The sequence below is a fragment of the Aptenodytes patagonicus genome, chromosome 7 (assembly GCF_965638725.1).
Source record: "Aptenodytes patagonicus chromosome 7, bAptPat1.pri.cur, whole genome shotgun sequence".
Classification (NCBI taxonomy): domain Eukaryota; kingdom Metazoa; phylum Chordata; class Aves; order Sphenisciformes; family Spheniscidae; genus Aptenodytes; species Aptenodytes patagonicus.
The window spans coordinates 31,522,514-31,541,866 of NC_134955.1; the positions used below are offsets into that span (position 1 = coordinate 31,522,514).

General features: G+C 39.7%; 1 protein-coding gene across 1 annotated transcript in view; it reads left to right on the forward strand.

Moving 5' to 3' along the window:
• The window catches only part of STARD9 (StAR related lipid transfer domain containing 9), a 119,312-nt gene that overhangs the window by 96,705 nt on the left and 3,254 nt on the right, over positions 1-19,353 (forward strand). The window contains exons 24-33 of the mRNA XM_076344686.1: positions 490-11,721; positions 12,534-12,734; positions 13,531-13,711; positions 15,041-15,187; positions 15,823-15,928; positions 16,539-16,681; positions 17,354-17,418; positions 17,507-17,712; positions 18,138-18,217; positions 18,625-18,783. Of these exons, the coding sequence (XP_076200801.1) occupies positions 490-11,721; positions 12,534-12,734; positions 13,531-13,711; positions 15,041-15,187; positions 15,823-15,928; positions 16,539-16,681; positions 17,354-17,418; positions 17,507-17,712; positions 18,138-18,217; positions 18,625-18,783 (12,520 nt within the window). The remainder of the gene's footprint in view (positions 1-489; positions 11,722-12,533; positions 12,735-13,530; positions 13,712-15,040; positions 15,188-15,822; positions 15,929-16,538; positions 16,682-17,353; positions 17,419-17,506; positions 17,713-18,137; positions 18,218-18,624; positions 18,784-19,353) is intronic.

Genomic DNA, 19,353 nt, shown 5'->3' on the forward strand with positions numbered 1-19,353 from the left:
ATACTAATTTCTGCATAATTTTATCTTGATTAGGGTCAAACTCTTCCTTCAGAACAGTTGTATCATTGGGGTGATTCTGGATTGGACTTTTAAGTTGGCCAGCCTTTCTCAAGCTAAATAAACATCTCTACGCAATGCTAAAAAGTTGGGGTGCTAAGGTGTCTATCACAGCATGGTCCTGGAGGCAGGAAATAGCTAAACTCTGCTAAGTGGATTTCTGTGACTTAGAACCGTCCTTTAACTAATGTTTGCAGCTACTTCAGCCTACAGAGACTAAATACCAAGCTATACCGCATAGCATCGAGCTATTCCTTTGTGTTGCAGAACGTATTTCAGGATATCTAGAGGACTGTATGGTTACTGACAGAATTTTTTTTTTTTTTTTAATTCTCTGCTAGAATTTGCCTTTGAAAGGCATTAAGATTGTTGCTTCATGTATCGTTACTCTTAACTACAAGACATTCCATTATTTCTTCATTATTTCCACAGCTGGTTGTTGAAGAGGGAGACTGTCTCAAAGTTATCTACCTCACCAAATATTGATCAATGCTGTGAAGGCAGTACAACAGGGAGGTTGTCATCTGTAGAATATCTTTACAGAAGACGTAAAGACGTTTCTGGGAGTGATGACCTTAATGATGAAAAAGGGATCTCCTTTTCAGTCCAGAGGCAGCTAACTGAAAAACAAAAACCATCTTCATCTGGAAATAAAAAAGGAGCTGAAAAAGACTCTAATGGTTCAGCTGTCATGGCTTATATCAATAAAAATGATCAAAAAATTGAAAAGTTGGATGACAACTTAGGGCAAGCTGGATCTCAAAACCAGACCTCTAAAGGCTTCTCTCCTAATCTTTTTAAGGAGAAAGATGAGCCTGAAACCTTTATTACAGGGACAAGAATGACAAAAGCAGAGGTGCCAGGAGATTTAAGTCAGCCTGCAGGTAGCAATCTAGAACAAAATAGAGCTCAGGTATCCAATAAAAAGACTAGAATGGATATCAATGGAAAAGGCCACAGCTCTTCTCCAGAAAACTTTACTAAAGAAACGAAGAAAACAGTGTTTGGAAATCCACCATCAGCACATCTAAACCAAACAGCCAAGAACTGGAAGAGAAAGCCAAACTCAGCCTTGCCAAGTCATGAGAAATCATCAGTGGAACAGCAAGAATTCCTGATGGTGGCAACATCAGTAGGAAATCTCACTAAGATGAACACACAGGCACCACTCTCTTATGTTGAAAAAAAGTGGCACAGTGCTGAGATGCTAAGTGCTGGAGTGTCCAAAACAGCCACAGATGTGCTGGGGAACTGGCAAGAGGATGATGAAAATGAGATTTCTGATACTGACAGTTCCTATTCTGTAGATTCTCTCTCCTGCGCTTATGCAAAAGCTTTCACAGAGAAACTGAAACAAGAAGATTTTGACAGAAACAAATGTCTTGCCAACCCAGAAGATTCTGAGAGTGATGACAGTCAAATGTCACAAGACTCTCTGGTAGAAAAGGAAAATAAAGCCAAAAAGCAAAATAAAAGCCGATTTCACAAGTCAAAGGCCCACCATGAGCCAGCTAAGCTTTACAAAAGCAGAACTGATCACCATATTTCATCTTTGGTGACATCATACGCATCTCGTAGGAGACTGGGAAAGCCTGAAAGAAGCTTTTCTCTGGACAGCTTAGCTGATGGAGAAGAGATGCCAGCAGAAGATCCAGTAGAAGAATCCAAATCTGATTCATCTGATGAAGTGCCAGCAGAGATTTTCTGGAAGTTACAAACTCCTAGATCACCAACTATACAGACTGAGGAAGACCATGAGTCCAAGACCTGCGACAGAAGTACAGAAGGGACAAGTTATGATCTGAAGCTGAGCAGTTCTTTTTATTTGGACACTAAACCACAGCCTACTTCCAGTAATGCTTGCAAGCAGTTGCTGAAGGGGACAAAAGTCTCCTTTGTAGAACAAGAAAGGTCTCTTGATAGAAGACTGTATTACGCAAGTGGAAATCCTTTGCTTACTACTGATGCTTGGTCTTCCTGTGACTTAAAGGTTGACATCAGCAGCCCCAGAATAACAGCACCTTCTTCCCATGAAAATATGGAATTTCAAGAAGCTCATCTGTGCTCTTTGAGCAAACCAGAGCTTTGGCTGAAGAAAGATGATCTAAAGCAGTCAGCTGCTGAAGTTTCTTTTGTTTCTGGCTCTAAGCAGATACGCAGCATTACTCATTTATCACATCGTATAAGCAAAATAAACACAGTTTTCTCCTCTGACACACCAGAAGTACCTTTACCTGAAACAGCAACAACTGCAAGCAGAGTTTCTGAGAGTGGATCATTAAATAAGATTCTTAAGGGATGGACAAACTCTAATGAAAATTCTTCCTTGGAATCTCAAGATGTAACGTCCTCATTTGTTAGCTCAGTAAGACCAAGTTCCTCTTTTGTTCCTATTTCAGCAAAGCATGATTATTATGAACATTCAAGGTCAAATCATCCTGAACAAGAACAACTGAATGAATTATCTACTTATAGGTCTACCACTGAATGCACACAAACATTCAGCTGTTTGCAAAATGCCTCCACCACAGACTGTTTGTCACTGGTATCTAGGAAAGAGGAGGATTCTCTCCCCACAACTCATCCAGAGCTGCCAAAAGATCACAATCTGAAAAAAACACCTATTTCCGTGTTGCCTATGCACATTTTGGAGAAGAGAAATGGCTGTGTAGATGCAGATTTAGAAGATGATTTCTTCAGAACTTTTGAAAAAGATGACCTCGATGATGACTACAATAACTTGATGACAAAATCAAGTATGACAGATTCAGGCAGCGGAAGTGCATCTGTCAGTGCACCTGCTGCTGAATCTTCTACAGGACTTGCTCATAATATGACCTCAACACAGATATCTGCAGTAAAACAAGTCCAATTTGGAAACCACGGGCAGCTTTTTCCAAGAAGGGAAATACCAACATGTTGTGATGAAGGTTTCTTTCTCAGTGACTTAACAAATAAGAACTGCTCTCTAGTAAGCAGTTACGAGCTTCAGACATTGGCTGGACAAGGAGCAGAATCAGCTGTTACGGTAGGTCTCCTCAGATCTGGGGAGAGTAATTTGGAAACAATGCAAGAAATGGATTATGAACAAATATCTGCAGAAGAAATAATAACAGAGACAGATTTTTCCTCACAGAAGACAACATATCGATGTAACCCTTTAATTGTTGCTCACAGTGCAAGTTACGACCAATCTGCAACACCAATAGAGATGTCTCAAGAGATTATCTGTATGGAAACAAGCACAGATAGCTTGGCAGAGATTGTGCCAGAGGTGCCTTCATTCAGAGATAATGAAGAATATGAACCAAAGGATGAAGACTTGTCTTCACTGAATCATTATGAATTCAAAAGCAAACCTGTTTCAAAAAATTATTCCTATGAATGTGCTCTAGCAGACAGTGAGGTAAGTTGCTTATCCCAACAAATTTCAGAAAAGTCTACATTATGCACTGATAATATAAGAGAAGAAAGCAGTGAAAGCAAAGAACACAATGTCTTGAATTCTCAGGCTGTAGTTCAGAAGGAATTTTCATCCAAATATGAAAACTTAATGGTAAATGAAGTAAGTTATCTCATAGTGAATGTAAATGGGAAAGACACTGAGTCCTTCCCTGCTGCTTTTTGTGAGAGTACAAATGATTTTCTCCCAGAATCCAATTCAAGCATATTTTACAAAGCTTCAACAAAAGCTAATCTTTTTCAAAGTGCATCTGAGACTGAAAATTATGATAAATTATTGGAGCGTGTCACAATAGTGAAAGGAGATTGCAATGCTACATCTAATCTTACTGTGGAAGTCAGTGCCACAGAAAGTTGTTCTGATATACGTTCTGGCTGCCTTTGCACAACATGCTCTTCAAAATCAACAGGGCAGAAAAACAGTACGCATAAGATGACCGACATTTCTGTGGAATTTGATGCAGCCATTCTATTGGAAACAGAAACTCAGAACAAATCTTCACTTGAATCAAGAGAAGAGAAGGAAGCCTTTTTTGAAAGTGATTGCCCAGAGGATATCTTGCGTGTTGAAGATGATGTAAACTCAGAGTCAGGAAGAGTGTTTGAATACAACACAAATACATCAGCTACTGTTTCTCAAGAGGAGAGTCCATATATAGATGAAGAATCCAAGTTTTTAAGAAACACAGAAACTGATCCAGAAGAAACTATGGTTCCTTATCAGAATACAAAAGCAAGTACTGATGAAGAAATAACAAAATTAATCAACAGTGCAATCAACTTAGAAAAAAATGCATTGGAAATTAAATCTAGACAGATTGAAAGTTTACCTGACTATGCAGTAGCTGAAGTCCAAAGTATAACTGAAGACAGGAGTGGAGAGGATTTTAAAGGCATTAGTCTATCTCAGAATCCAAAGAAACCTATTGATATTGTAGCTTGTGAAGTTCAGTGCGAGTTTTATACAAATCTGTGCCTGACACATGAAGAGGCAGAGAAAGATGAACTGAAGGTAGCCAGCACTGGGGTAGAACACACCCAGGAATCAAAAGCACTTGTGCGTTCTGGCAGCCAACTTGAAACAAGCAGCTTTTGCCAAAAAGAAAAAAGCGAGAAAATAGAAATAGGTATTTATTCACCAGAGTTTTCTGTTACTCCCAAAACCACTCCTTCAGCTGTGTGTTCCCACACAGCAGATATTACTCAGAATACTTCAGGCTTCCTTGATACTTCTGAGGGGCTTTTACAGATGAACAGAACAATAGAAAATGTGTTTAATACAGAGGACGTAGCTGCAAAAGTACTAATCACAAGTAGGCAAGGAAATTTTTTAGGAAAACCTGAAAATGAAAGACAAGTAAATTCTAGCAATTTAATCGAACGTTGTGTACCAAACTGTTTGCCCCAGGAAGACAAGGTTAATGACTGTGAAGTGACTGGGAGTGAAGAACAAATTATCATGACAAACACTGAGGGGCTGATTATTACGAGGCAGGAAGTCATACGCACAGATGAAAATGTTTTATTTACTGAAGAGTCTCCAGCTCTACATCAGATGTATTGTGACAGAGATGACAAAGAGGAAATTTTAAATCAATTTAAGATCCCTGAAAGATACCTGACACCTTCAGGACTAGAACAGAATATACTGTTAGAAGATGATTCAAGATACCATGATCCTGCTGAAATGAGTGAAGATGGTGGCTCAGTGGACTCTGTTACAGATACAAGAAATGCAGTTATGAGAGATATCGATGCGTATGAATATTCAGCTGATGATACTACTGGTATTGACCAATATAGAATTGAACAAGAATTTAAAAGTCCCCACATTAAAGAGGACAGCCATACGTATATGAGTTGCTTTATGCGATATCCTGAGCATGGCACTTCAGAAAACTTGAATGTAAGTATTGTTAGAACAAGACCTGATATTTGTGAACTGGATCCAGTAGGCTCCAGAGTTGAGGAGGAGAAAGTGCATTTGATGAATCTAGTACAAATGGCCAAAACAGACAAAGAAAAGCAGATGTTTGTAGAAAACACAGAGGAGGTAGAACTGATCATTTTACAAAACCTGAATGAACTACTCCCTGAAAACAAAGACAGCTGCCAAATGACACATGATGACAGCAGATTAAATGAAATCTTAAAAGAAAGCCAGTGGGTGTCTACCAGCTTTACTAGAAATAATGAAGATATCAGCAAGCAACAAAGTCCACCAACAACACTGAAGTCTGCTGAAAAAAAACAGGAAGGTTCACTTAAAGACTCCCCATGCCAGTCTGTAAATCATGTTTTATATCTTGGAGTAAATGATTCCCATCTTGTTCAAGATGTTCCCACTGCATTGAAAGGACATACAAGACCATCTAACAGCAGTGTTGGAACTGGAGCTGTTTTGCCTTACTATGAAACATTAATGGAGAGTGAGGTCTGCGTTGGCACGCCTGTTACAGTCAACAAAATGGGAGAAGACAAATATCTTTCTGATAAAACGCAAAGTAAGAATGTAGCTTTTCTGCAAACCAGGACCACACAGGACAGGCAGGAGGAAGAATCCTTTGTATTTCACAATGCACCTGATTATGCCATATCTGTGCAACCTGTCAATGAGAACAGCTCTTCCACTCCCTACAGTGCAGGCGGTCCTGAGTCTGAAACTGTTGTGCTTCAGCAAGGGACCAAAGGAAACTCATTTTCCTTGGAAAAAATAGATCCTTCTGAAGATATAATTCAGGATGTCAACAATGCTCATGAAGAACACAGTGTGGATTTAATGGTTAATAAACTATCACAAGACTGCCTTAATTCCATAGAAGATACAGCTCAAGAGGAAAAGGGTACCATTGTGCCTGATTCACTGCTCTTGGATAATTCAAATCTGCTTACTTCTTCAGAGAAAGAAGTGATGGAAGATAAAGGGGGGGGGGAAATGCATTCTTTACTAGAAATCTCTTCACAAAAAATATTTCACAATATTAATACAACTCAGAGAGTACTTCGCTCAGGGAGTTTATCACAGCATGATGAGAAGGAGAAATTTTTAAGCACGAGCTATACTACAACAAACAGTAAAAATGAAAATGCAAAGTTTCCTGGTGTAGCTGGATATCAGCGTGAACCCAGAGAAAATCAGGGACACGGGACTTCTGAAGAGTGCTGCATAGACCAACCAGGCAGCACTGTTTCTGAAAATGCTTCAACCTTTTCAGAAGGCCTGAACAAGTCTCCATGGGAAAATCCACATTATAGTAAAGAGTTTCTAAATTATAATAGGAATTCGGGCACTTCTGAACATTCTCCTGGTCTCCTGAATCGTCCAGCATCATCTGCAGATGTTTTGATTGCCAGCAATGGAGACAAAGGTAAAACCAATGCTGTTCTCTCTGAAGAAACAAAATACTTTGAAAGTGAATCAACTGATTTAAGTGTATCTGTAACTTTTCCTGATTTTTCTCAAAAAGGAGCTGAAAGGAAAACTAATTCTGCAGTTGCAGAGGCCACATATGCTCAGAATAATAAACTCTCTGAAAAAGTTGTGGGAACAGATCAAAAGGAGAAAATAATTCAAGGTTCTTTCCAGAATTGCAATGACATAAAAGAAAATAAAATTCATGAGTACTCAGAACACTTCAGTAACACTTCTAGTGTGACTGTACCAGAATCAGGCTTGCTTACTTTTCAGAGCCGAGGACAGACTGCCAGTAAAGAATCAAAGTCTCTTCCATCCTACTTTGCAGAAGATACTCCAACTGATACATTATTTCAAAGCTCCAAGAACTTCAGTGCTTTTGACACTTCTTGTTTACTTGATGATTCAAAATCTCTAATATTTAGTCAGCGTGAGGACTCACTTCAAGACACTTTTTTGACTGAGCAAGTGTCCTCCAGTTCTGCAGATGTGTGCTCTGTAAAAGGAGATTTTCCCCAAGCATTTGCAAGTTGCACCCACCCATCCTTAACACCATTTTCAGAATCTTCTTTAACTGCAGGTATAGACCATGGTGAAACTGGCACATACGATATTTCACATACAAGTATAGTGAAACATTCTCCATTTGCTGTTTTGCAAATCCAAGACACTCAGTCTGATAAGGCTGTGGTATTCGATGAGCCAATACGTGCTTCAGGAAGTATTTTACTTTCTCTTGCAAAAGAAAACAGGCATTGTCCTGTATCAGACACAGACTCTACTTCATATAAAAATTCTGCTGTAGGTGGGGAACCTGTATATGGAAGTAATCGTAAAAAAATTGACAATGATATAAAGGTTGATCAGTACCACTGGGGTAAAGTTCCCCCACAAGAAGCATGCACAGAACACATAGAGAAAGTACTAAATGATAATTCTCTTTTATTACCATCATTACCTTTTTGGGATACTGGAAGGGCAATTCTTGTTAAAGAGAGACAAATGAGAAAAATACTTAACAGAAATGAGGAAGAACTGCATTCAAATACTGAGGCTGAACATTCTGCAGTAAAGACAGAGCAGAGAAAAACATTAAGTAGAGAACCTGTTGAAAAGCAAACTAATGTATCCTCAAATTCTGCAAATGAATTAATAGGCTCAGAAGTTACAGTGTTGGAAAATCTGTATCCAGGAGATGTTGATGTGGATCCTGAACACACCTGCAATTCATTTAGTCCAACATATCCCCCATGCAGCAGAAGCACTGATCCCAGACGACTTTATCACACTGTCTTGGGTTTTGAAAAAAACCCTGCAGATCTGCAAGATAATCGTCAGTATGTGCCTACAGGTGAACAGATAGAACAAGTGCCAGGTAGAAAAAATACAGATGGTAGAAAAGAGATTTTAATTTGCAAAAATAATACAGGTTCAAGTGTTGATAGCCCTGCTGATGACGCTGATGCAGACAATTGTTCAACAACAGGAGATGCTATAATGAGGAATAAGACTCTGAAATCAGAAAGACTAAAGTTTTCTGTAATGAATAATGAAAGTACCTCCATAAAATTTTTACCAGAAAACCATGATTTGCCTCCTGAAGAATCCAAATTGGTGCAATTCAGGAGCAAAAGATCATATTCTACTACACGGAATACAAAGAGCTGTAAACAAAGTGAACAGAGACCTTATTTACAAAGTCACAGACTATCAGCCCCAGCTATTGCTGTCTTCTCTGATATAGAATATACTTTGGAAGCTTCATCTAAGGCAGATCCTTTGTTACATTCTGTATCTAAATCACTACAAGATTTAAATATGAGTGTAGAGCCTCCATCACCAACTGAAGATGATCTTTATGGAATTGAAAGATTTTCAAAGCAGGAATCAAAGAACTTTCTACAGGTTAAACCTAAACCCAGATTTCAGCAAAGAATGGCACAAACTAAAAAGCTTACAAACTGTGACCTCAAAAATTTACAAAATTTTGCAGCAAGAACCCAAAGCAGCCAGTCTTTAAAAGACTGTACTACTCAATCTCCATTATCCTTACTGCACACAGCTCTCAGTTCTGTGGGTGCAGAAGCAAATGTCCATTCAAAGAGTAGTTCTGTAGCTCAGTGTAGTGAAGGGAAAGTTGAAGAAGCTGGATACCAGCCAGAAACACATTTATTTTTTCAAGACAATAAAGAGACAATGCATTTTAGTTCAAGTGATATCAACCCATACATTCATCCATGGCAACAAGATGGATCATGCAAGATTGGCTGGAAACAGTATGTTTTTGGAAGTGCAAGTGATGTGTCTTGCAATCAAATTCCTTTAAACCTGGAAAATCGTAAAGTTATGAGATGTTCCAGTGTAGACAATGGCTTGAATTCTCAAAATTCTCCTTTTCATTCTCATCTCAGTTCGTATGCTACAGCAAAAGTTTTATCAAGCACTTTAAGCAGCATTGAAGGTCTTCAAGGGTGGGACATCAGACAAGACTTTCAATCTGCATACTCAAGTGACAGTACCAAGCAGTATAGCAACGTGTCCAGTGAAACGTTGGAAACTAATCCAGAAAATAACACTGCTGAATTTGAGAATCCTTCTGCACAACCTGGTAACTCTTCAATGCAGGTTGATGAAATTGTACTATTATATCCTTCTGAGTCTGAAAGGTCTTCCAGAAAGCTACCAGGGATTACACGTGAGCAGGGAACACAAACAGCAACTACAGGAAGGTGTAAAAGGCAGAGAAGACATCAGAGAAGTTATACGGATGTTTCTGCAAGAAAGCAGGAAACAAACAGAGATTTATTTCATCAACCTTCTTCTTGGACAAGCATGCAGAACCTGTCCATGCATCTGTCACAGCTTCTTCAGAACACTTCTGAGCTGTTGGGAAACCTCTCCCAACAGAGTATTAGAGATAATGAGCAGAATGCCAAAAGCAACCAAAGAGGAACTGAAGAGGCTGTAAAGGCTACTAGATCAGATAGCTGCACTCAGACTACAGCAGATGTAGGCACTCAGACTGAGATTTTGGAAGAACCTCAAAGCAAACATGAAGAAAAACAAGTGGAGGCAAAAATGGAAAATGAATTGAGGGCAGCTCAGGCAGTAAACATTGATTGGAAAGGAATAGGTGCAGCTGCAGGAGGTAAGATTCCCAAAAGGAAAGAGGAAACACTCTCTCTTGAAGAAAGAACACAAGAACGAACAGGGATGAGAAATCTGGGCAATCCTGACTTCCATGACAGTCTTGACAGCATTTTCGAAGACTCCTTTATGCGTCTGCCTCTCTTACCCAGAATCTCCACTCCTATCTTAGATTTTCAAAAAAAATCATTAAATGCACAGCAGAATGTTGCTTTTGCTAGTACCAGAGTTTCATCTGTCACATCATCTTCGCTGAGTTCAGGGCAAGATGGTTCTTCATGCACTGTAGTTAGCAGCCCTACTAATAGCACCTCTCAATCTCCAGCATCTTATGCTCAGGATAAAGGAAGTGCTGTTCCAGCAGAAAGAAAATTTTGTTACAAAAACACCCTGCTAGTCGACAGGGCCTCCTCCCCTATCCTTACTCTTAGTGCTAGTCCCAGTAGCCAGACTGCTTTTGGCAAGTCTGTCCGCCCTATTAAGGAACCTCTTGGATATTCCAGTGATGCTTCAAGTCCCCTTCACAACCAGAGAAAGCAGAGGGCAGGTCCACAGTCCAGCATGCGACCTCATGTGGACAATTTTTCACAGACAGAAACAGACAGTGAATCTAGCACTTCTCGAGAACATAAGGGCGTAAGAAAGAAATCTGGAAGTTTCTCAGATAAGAAAGCAGCCAACGAGCTTTTAGGACAGGACGGTTCAAAAGACTTGGAACAACAGCATAGACTCACGGTTGGCACCCACACTGCCATCTGTGCAAATCGACTGTATCGCTCTAGTAGTATGTTGGAGGTGTCGGGCCACAGGGAAGTTTTAACAGGTGATCTCAGAGACCGCAGTCCACTGGCACGTTCGGTTCGTTGTGCGTATGTCACAAGGGGAGGAAGAGGTTCTTCAGCTGGAATTGGACACGAAAAATATGTTGGTAATTCTGATACTGCTTTGATTCATAACTACTTACCTCCAAATGCTGACTTACTTTTTAATAAAAAAATTAGTGCCACTTGTTCAAGTAAGACAAATGCTGGCGCGTCCTCAGAACCTCTGGTAGAAGCATCTTCTCTACAATTTCACGATTTCTGGAAAAATGAAAACAACTGCCCTCCCCCGCTCTCTGATGTGAGCGATGTGCAGACTTCCTTCCAAGACGACAATACAGATTCTGTCACTGAAAGTGAGTGTGACACTGAAATTCCTCTCAACAAAAATACTACTTTTGCAAAGCCTTACAGGCCTCGGAGCTACAGTCTCCGTGACTTACCCATACACAATAAATTTAGCAACTGGTGTGGTGTTAAGGGCAGCCTTCCTCCTCCGTTACTCAGCTTGAGTGGCAGTGTGACCGATTTACGAAGTCAGGCAGAAAAGAAACCTAGAAGCACAGGAGCAACAGAAATGGAAGGGAAATCCCAGCTTTGTGACGGCAGGAGCAGAGAGATCGAGAGACTTCAGAGAGAGCGCGCTCAGATCATGTCTGGCATTCACCTGGATCTGCATCAGCATCCCCTCACTGTGGAACTGACCGAAGCAAAGCTCAATTACGGCATCGGGGAAACGGATGCCCTGCTGAGGGTCCTTCAGAGCGGAACTGCAGATGACCTGGTGGCGATTCCAGTGAAGCAGCAACTTTATGAAAGGTAAATTACTTAAAGTAGTGTTGTAGTAAGTGTTTTGAATATACTTCATGTACACTTCATGCAGCATAAATAACATTTAGCAATGAGCACTTAATCACTTAGTCACACTGAGTGAACTATCTGTGAAGAGGTATACTATTAAGCTTATTTTATATACAGCTAAGTAATGCATTTAAGACAAAATTTTGGGGTTACTTCAAGAAAATAGGGAAAAGTGTAAGATTTGGTGTAATTCAAATCTAGTGTCACCCCACTCTTAAAATTTCTAGCAGCTATGAGAGTGATCATGTGTACCTGGTGATCATGGGAATATATTTAATTGATTTATTGCAATGTAAAAATACTTGATTCATCCTATTTATGGGAATATCTCATTCATGCTTCTGTGAATAAATGCTGCTGTATGAATATGCAAAAACATTTTAAAAAACCGTAAATATACAAAATAAATTATGAAAAAATCAAGAACCTAGATTGTTGCGATTGGATTATAGAACTCAGTTTAGGAAGCTGTTGTAACTAAAAACATTTAGAAGTAGCTACATTAGTCTCTGTCCTCAATTTGCCTCTCAGCCATTACAAGCAGTAACCAAGACCCTCTTATGCATTTCCTACTGTTATAAAAGCAGTGGAGTTTTAGAACTTCTGCATCATCTGTCAGCATGCGGCCAAAGGGCTATTTGCAAGGGGAGTGTGTGGTATTAGATTCCTATAAATTTTACATTACAAAGCTACCTAATATTTCAATGTTTTAAAAAATCAGAAAATGTAACTGCAGGGTGCATTTTGTCACTCTAATCATGTTTCCCCAGCAGACACATGAGGACTATTGAAACTCTGAGGAAGGAAAGAGAAAAAAGGCTGCAAAGATACCAAAGAAGCCGAAGTCTGAGTCCTCAAAAGCATTTGAGTCTGTTGCAGACGCTGGATGCAAGTCAGAGGGATCCAGATCTCCCCAGCAGACGCCGAGAATATTTGCAACAACTGAGAAGAGATGTGGTGGAAAATACCAGGTAGAGCATTAGAAACCGCTCTTTTGGCCTGATGTACGTTAACAGTGTTCACAATGGGTGCACATTAATGGTTCTTACTGACATCTGAGACTTCTGTGGCAGAAGAATTCTTCTCAATGCGGAAGTGTTGAACTTTGGGATAGAAAGTGCTTTCAGGAAAAACGTGTGCCTGATTTTAGAAAACATTCATTAAAATCTTCCGTCTAGTTTATTTCAGTCCATAACAAGTGTCTAACTTATTTTATGTGTATGATGTATGGGGACAGCCAAGTATTCAGTCTTGACTCATTATAGACCAATCTGTCTTCTTACTCCTTCACTAACTTAAAAGCCACGTGAAATAGTTAAGTTTCATGTTAAATGTCAAAAAAGTTCTGCAACCCTTCACCATTTAGAATTTGAGTTTCTCATCCCCCACCATATACCCTAAATGACTTTTGCTTCCTGTGCGGTAGGTCAGGAGACAGTTGTTTTCCCAACACAATTATTTTGCGTGTGATATGCCAAAGCGGTAACCTTAGATCATATGGAGAGCTGACTTAGAAACCAGTGCAATCGCTGGAGTAATCTCAGTGGTAAACGGGACTTGCAATCTGAATAATTTTCCAAGGTTAATGTCCATGCAGTCTTTAGTGAGCAAAGAGGAACTTTTTGGAGGCTAATGTGGTGGGTTTTAATTGCTTTTCTGGCAAATTTTCCTGTTCTGTGTTGAAAGATGATTTTCTCATGGTATTTTGTCAGGTGAGCTGATTTCAAGTAGTTATGTGTGTTTTCCCCCATTTACCTGTCCTTACAGAGTTCAAGAACCAAAAAGAAGCATTCAGCATCCTTCAGACATTGAACTGTTGCTCCGAGACTACCAGAGGGCACGAGAGGAAACCAAAACTGAAATTGCACGAGCTAGGGACAAACTTCGGGAGAGAGCTGAGCAAGAAAAAAGGCGTATACGGGAGCAAATATTTTCTCAGTTACAGAAGGTGAGCATTACAGAGGAAACTGTTATGCGTTATTCACATCAATGCATTTTTTTAAAAGAAACTTCTCCATGGCTAAGTAATTCTCCTGTTTGATACACATCAGCATAGAAAAACCAAAGAATTAAATGCAAATTGTGCTTAAAAAAATCTCAGTAATACTGAACTGATACTGTTCATGCTTCTGAACTACATCTTCCTGAAGCCACATTTTATGTACAAGAAACTCCTAATGTTTTCTCATTGGATCGAGCTTACACAGCCATCCTGTGGGGCATCTGCCCAGTCTATGGAAGACTTTTGCTAAGGTAAATGGAGTTTATTTCAGTATGTACTTAAACACAAAGGCCTTTATTCTTTTCTGTTTTTCTTTTTAGATTGTCCTCCATGTGTGTATTTGTCCTGTACTTTTGTTTTTTTCTTCTGCACTATTTACCCATCTTGCACAGTCCAAGTGCGTGCATTTTTCTCCCAGATGCAAGGACAATACCTCGGTAGGATGTGTCTGTTCTGCCCAGCTTCTGACTATACTTTTATGCAGTAACCTTTGTCACTGCCTGACAGTGCAGCTTCGATCGTAGCTGCAGACCTCCTCTCCCCATACGTGTGTATGTGGTGCAAAATGTGGTGAACGCTCATTTCATTGCTCGGCACCCTTTAAGGCACCTCAAATTCAGGCACCTCCACTGGCTGACTGGATCTTACCACATCTGCTGCCATATTTTTCTTGTGAAATGTAGATGTACTTCACCCGAGTTGGAAAACCAAACTTAAAACTGCTCTTAAAAGTATAAATAATCTTGAAGTTCTCAGTATTTTCTTACACTGTGATTTTTATTTCATCTTCTGGGCTGGCATTGAGTAGTTGCATTGGTTAAAGAAAATCTTCAGTCTTTAACAACTACATTTGGCCAGCAAGTTAAGTCAGGGGCTACTCAAGAAGTAGGCAAAGAGCAACAAATGGGACTGAAAAGAGGTATTTTTTTAAACTTCTTTTTCCCCTTAAAAACATCCTAGTATTGGTTTGATAGCCTGGACTCTCATATGTGAAGAGTAACAGCAGCAGAAGCTGCATTTTCCCAGACTGCCAGGGTTTTACAGGGTGATTCGCTCTATGGCGTACATAATCTTAGTCTTTCAAATGAGCCTGCTTATTTAATACTTTCCGTATGGCAACAGCTTTTGTCCTGTCAACACTCCTTGAAAGAAGTTGGACTTATTTAGATTATTCCTCTTTCATCTTTCAGTGCTGCTGTTACTGATTTGACTAGCTGTTGTGCAAGGTAAGTTTTGTGTGGTTTTTTGTTTGTAATACTGTGATACCTATTACAGGAAGAAGCAAGGCTGAAGACTCTTGCAAGTACAAGCACTTTATGTACAGACTCCAGCCTCAGCCTCTCCTCTGGCCCAACATCTGGTTACAATAGCAGTAATACTGCTACGTATACTGCAAGTAACCTCAGCAGCCAGGAAGGACAGGTGAGAAACGACTGGCCTGTGAGACTGATGTCTCCTGATGCTTCAACAATAACAGAGAGCTAATGTAGGAACAGAAACCTTTTTTGAGATGGTTCGTATTCTGTCACAGCTATCAAGCAGGACAAGTTTGTGTCACTAGAACACAGAGGGGTGACATGGGGTGGAGGGAGCATTGCCATGTAATTGCAAAGGATGGTGACACTTTTCTTTTCCTGAGGTTGTTTTTTTTTTTTAAACCCATACATAAAAACCAGATAGTGTTACTATTGTCAGTAACGCCACTATCTGTCAAATGTTTTAGAAACAACAAGCCTTTTCTTGTGATAAACCAGAATCAGATATTCTCAGCATGCCTCCCTCAACGGTGCATACATTGACTTAAGAGTTTGTGTGTGTGAACATGAACTTTCCTGAAGTTACTTTACAGAGTATGCACCCGCGCTAGCTCCTCACACTTGGTTTGCTAAATTTCCTGAGTCAAGCTATCATTTCATAACCAGAGGAAAGGCAAAGGAGTTACCTTGTGATAAAGAGAAACTTGCAACCTTGTAAGGCAGATTTGCTATGAATATTCCACTTGCTATGTAACATAATTTGTTTTTCCCAGTTCACACTTCTGCTCTTTCTTAAATCAGGTTTCTTCCGGAAGTGCTTTGCTTTCAAGAGATACACGAGGTCGTTCAGCTGTTAGAAATAGTCAGCTTTATGTGCTAGAGCAACTACAGAAGGATTCAACATCTGGTAAGTAAAACATACGTCTGCTTATGTTTGAGTTGCATCCTAAAGCCTAATGAGATTTGTCATTTATGCAAATCAGAATCTAATTTGATTCTAGGTATTCTGAGGATGTCCCTACCATTACATGACTTCAGAAAAATACTGTCAACCAGTAGCCAGAGCTTGCTTAGAATTTCTTGAAAAAGTAAATGGTGATTTGGTCCCTCTGAAGTTGGTCTTTTGATGTGGTAACTTCAAAGTACAGTGTTCTGAGAGGGTATGAGGATAATGCTTTGAATGAACCAAGGAAGCAGGGGGGTGCTAAAGCTGCAATGAGTATGGGATTGTACGTGCAAGTTCTTATTTTCACCCTCAAGACTGATGTTGGCTATTCTTCTTTAGATTATTTTATTAGCTTATATGTGGTAATAACCGCTAAACTTGAGTAATGCAAGATGTAACTGCAGTGTAATTACCAATACATAGGTTGTCTAGACGAGGGATGTTCAGTCCTTCATCAGGATCAGGTGGATTGGGTGCTCCAATGGAGGGTTTAAGTCCCTACAACTGCAGAACAGTGGTGGGTTTCCTTTTTAATTTTTTTATTCCCCTATGGCTTTTTTGTCTCCTGCAGAAGCCTGCAGAATTCAGCCACCTCTTCCTTCTAGTAGCATCAGTTGTAGGTTCACTCATGGATTAACTATTTCCGTCAGCTCCTCTTCAACAAAAGGATACCAAGATTTATCCAAACATATCTTGGCTAACGCTACCACTGAGGTAAGTAAATAAGCAGAGTTTTCACTTATTCCTATACCTCCTACTGGAAGTTGTAGCAAAAATGGGTGGGACAAGCCTTGTTGTTCTACACTGCTAGTAGTTACCTATTTGTCAGTTACAGAGAGACACCCCGCTATTTAAAATTGCTCAGTGTAAAGTGAGCCAGGCTGCAGCCGTGGGGTTCAGAAGACACTGTTGCATGTTAGCTGAAGTGTTTGAGTGAAGCTGGTGAAACTGCTGAACAACTCTAGCGTCCAAGAATTCCTACAGTGCAGGTTTTGCTTATCTGTGTATGACAACATGTGAGTGTGTAGTTAGAAGGAAAGCATACCAACTCCATGTTTCAGATCAGGTAGAATCGCTTCAACATCATTTGGAGATAATGCTCCCCCCATCTCCCATTTTCCCACAATAGTTTAGGCTAGTATACAGGCTTAGGCTTTTTTATCTCTATCTCTCTCTCTCTCCCCTCTCCTTCAGCAGAGAATATGACAGTCAAGTCAGTCTGGCTGTTAATACTCCCTAAGGATTACTAGCACTGTAAAACTGTTTGTGGTAAAGCCAGCTTAGTAGTTTGAGTAGAAGATATGAAGTAGCAGCATGTAAAAACGGAACACAATTTATAGTTTATACAACTTTCTCTTACCTGTACTTTTGTCATTGTTTTCTAAGGTAATGGCAGCGTGCTCTCATAACCTGAGGAATCTCTACACGTGCCAGGCAGCAGCTGGTTGGAAGTAAGTTTATGGCAGGTCTTTATAATGGGAGGCCTTTTTATGTACTTGGCCCTCTTGCATGCCAATACCTTTCATTTGTCTTTGACAGATATCAATGTACAGAAAAAGAGGTGCTGGTTTACTACAAAGTCTTCCCTTCGGCAACAAGGCATGGGTTTCTGGGAGCAGGAGTGATAGAAAGACCTCTTCCCTATGTGTGGGGACTAGTGAGAGATCCTGGCAAAAGGCATCTGTACGACAGAACTATCAACACAGCTCGAATACACAAGAAGGTAACCAGCCATATTCAGCTGGGTGAGTATCAACACAAACGGCTGGCCACCATTATCATTATGTACTTTCTCAGCTCAGGTTGTCAGCCAGGAAGAAATTTAGAGGCATCTTATTTCATTTCTTCAGGTTTGAATAAACAATTTCATTATTTAATATGGGAACTTCAGTTTTGCAAGACTTTTCCAAAGTAAGGATAATATTAAACACATCTCGCTGCAGAAGTACAGCTAAAGACAGTGGTTTGAAAGTCAAAATAAATCTTAAGTGGCTTGAAAAAGCATCTTAATGACACATTATAGCATATTAACTAGGGCTCTGCTCTTAGGCAACAAGAAGTCAAAATAAAATACGCACGTGCATTTAAGGGGTGGGGGAAAACTGTGACAAATTAAAGTTGTCAAAGTCTAATTCCCCTTTTTTGTTGTTTTTGGGTGTTTTTTTCACAGTCTATTTAGTGACTGATACCTCCCTCTGTTACCTAAAGCAACCCCGGGATTTCTGCTGCATTACTGTAGAAGCCAAAGAGGTAAAGTGAACATTCTCTCTGAAGCATAGAGGAGTAATTGTTCTGAACTGGTTCAAGGCCAAAAGGGGAGAAGGAAGGAAAGTCCATGCTCATATTTCCAGAAGTGACAGTGTAATAGGAAGAAAAGCCTTGCTGATATGACACAAATGAATTATGTATAAAACCCTCTTGTGAATGACAATCGTCAACCAAGCTCCCTTAGGCAGTAACACAAGTGTTACACAGTATATTCTAGTTACAAACATGCAAGATTATGACAAAAAATTATTTAATAAATATTATTTCTTGTCAAAAGAGCTCTTTTAAGTAAGTAATATGAGAAATATGCCTCATGACAAACAAAGAAAACATTATGATACGCATAAAATTTTTTTCAAATTGTTGTCTTTACACTTTGTCACATGCAGGAGAACTTGTCTGTCTTGGCTATTCAGTCTGTCTATGACGCATCCATGCCTCACCCTTGTAAAGAAGTGGTGAGAGGGGAGATTTTGCCGAGTGCTTGGATACTGGAACCTGATGTAGTGAACGGAAGAGATATCACCAGAGTTATTTACATGGCACAGGTAGGATTTTGTTGTATGTCCAACTGTGAATGCAAAAAGCCGTTACATATCAGAACACTTAAGAGCTCGTAAGTAACAAAAAAATATAATCCTTATGCTACGGTCCATGAAGTTTATGAAGTGACCATAAAAGTCACCTCCACTTTACACTGTTACCTAGCATGACGTACAGTAATGCAGAGAGAATCTTATTAGGATTGTGCTTAAGCACATGATCCCAAGTTTTTGCAGCATCTAAAGCTGCTCCCTTGGATACAAAGACTCTTCTGTAAAGGTTTATTAGCAATTTTAGTATATGTTGCGTTCTCACATGGTGAGCCAGTATGGAGAGTCTTGTTCGCATTTTCATCGTGCTGTGGACACAGGAACTCCACCTCGGGTTATACTATTTTCAAAGTGCATGGAAATACTTGTTGTTAACTTTCTCTAACTGAAGTCTTTAATTCTTCACACTTAATAGATACAAAAGAGGAGTCAAGATTAGGATTCCAGTTAAGAATAAGAAAATCCTGCCATCCATTTATTACAGACTCATCTGAAAAGTAGGCTCTCTTTGAGACAGTGGTACCA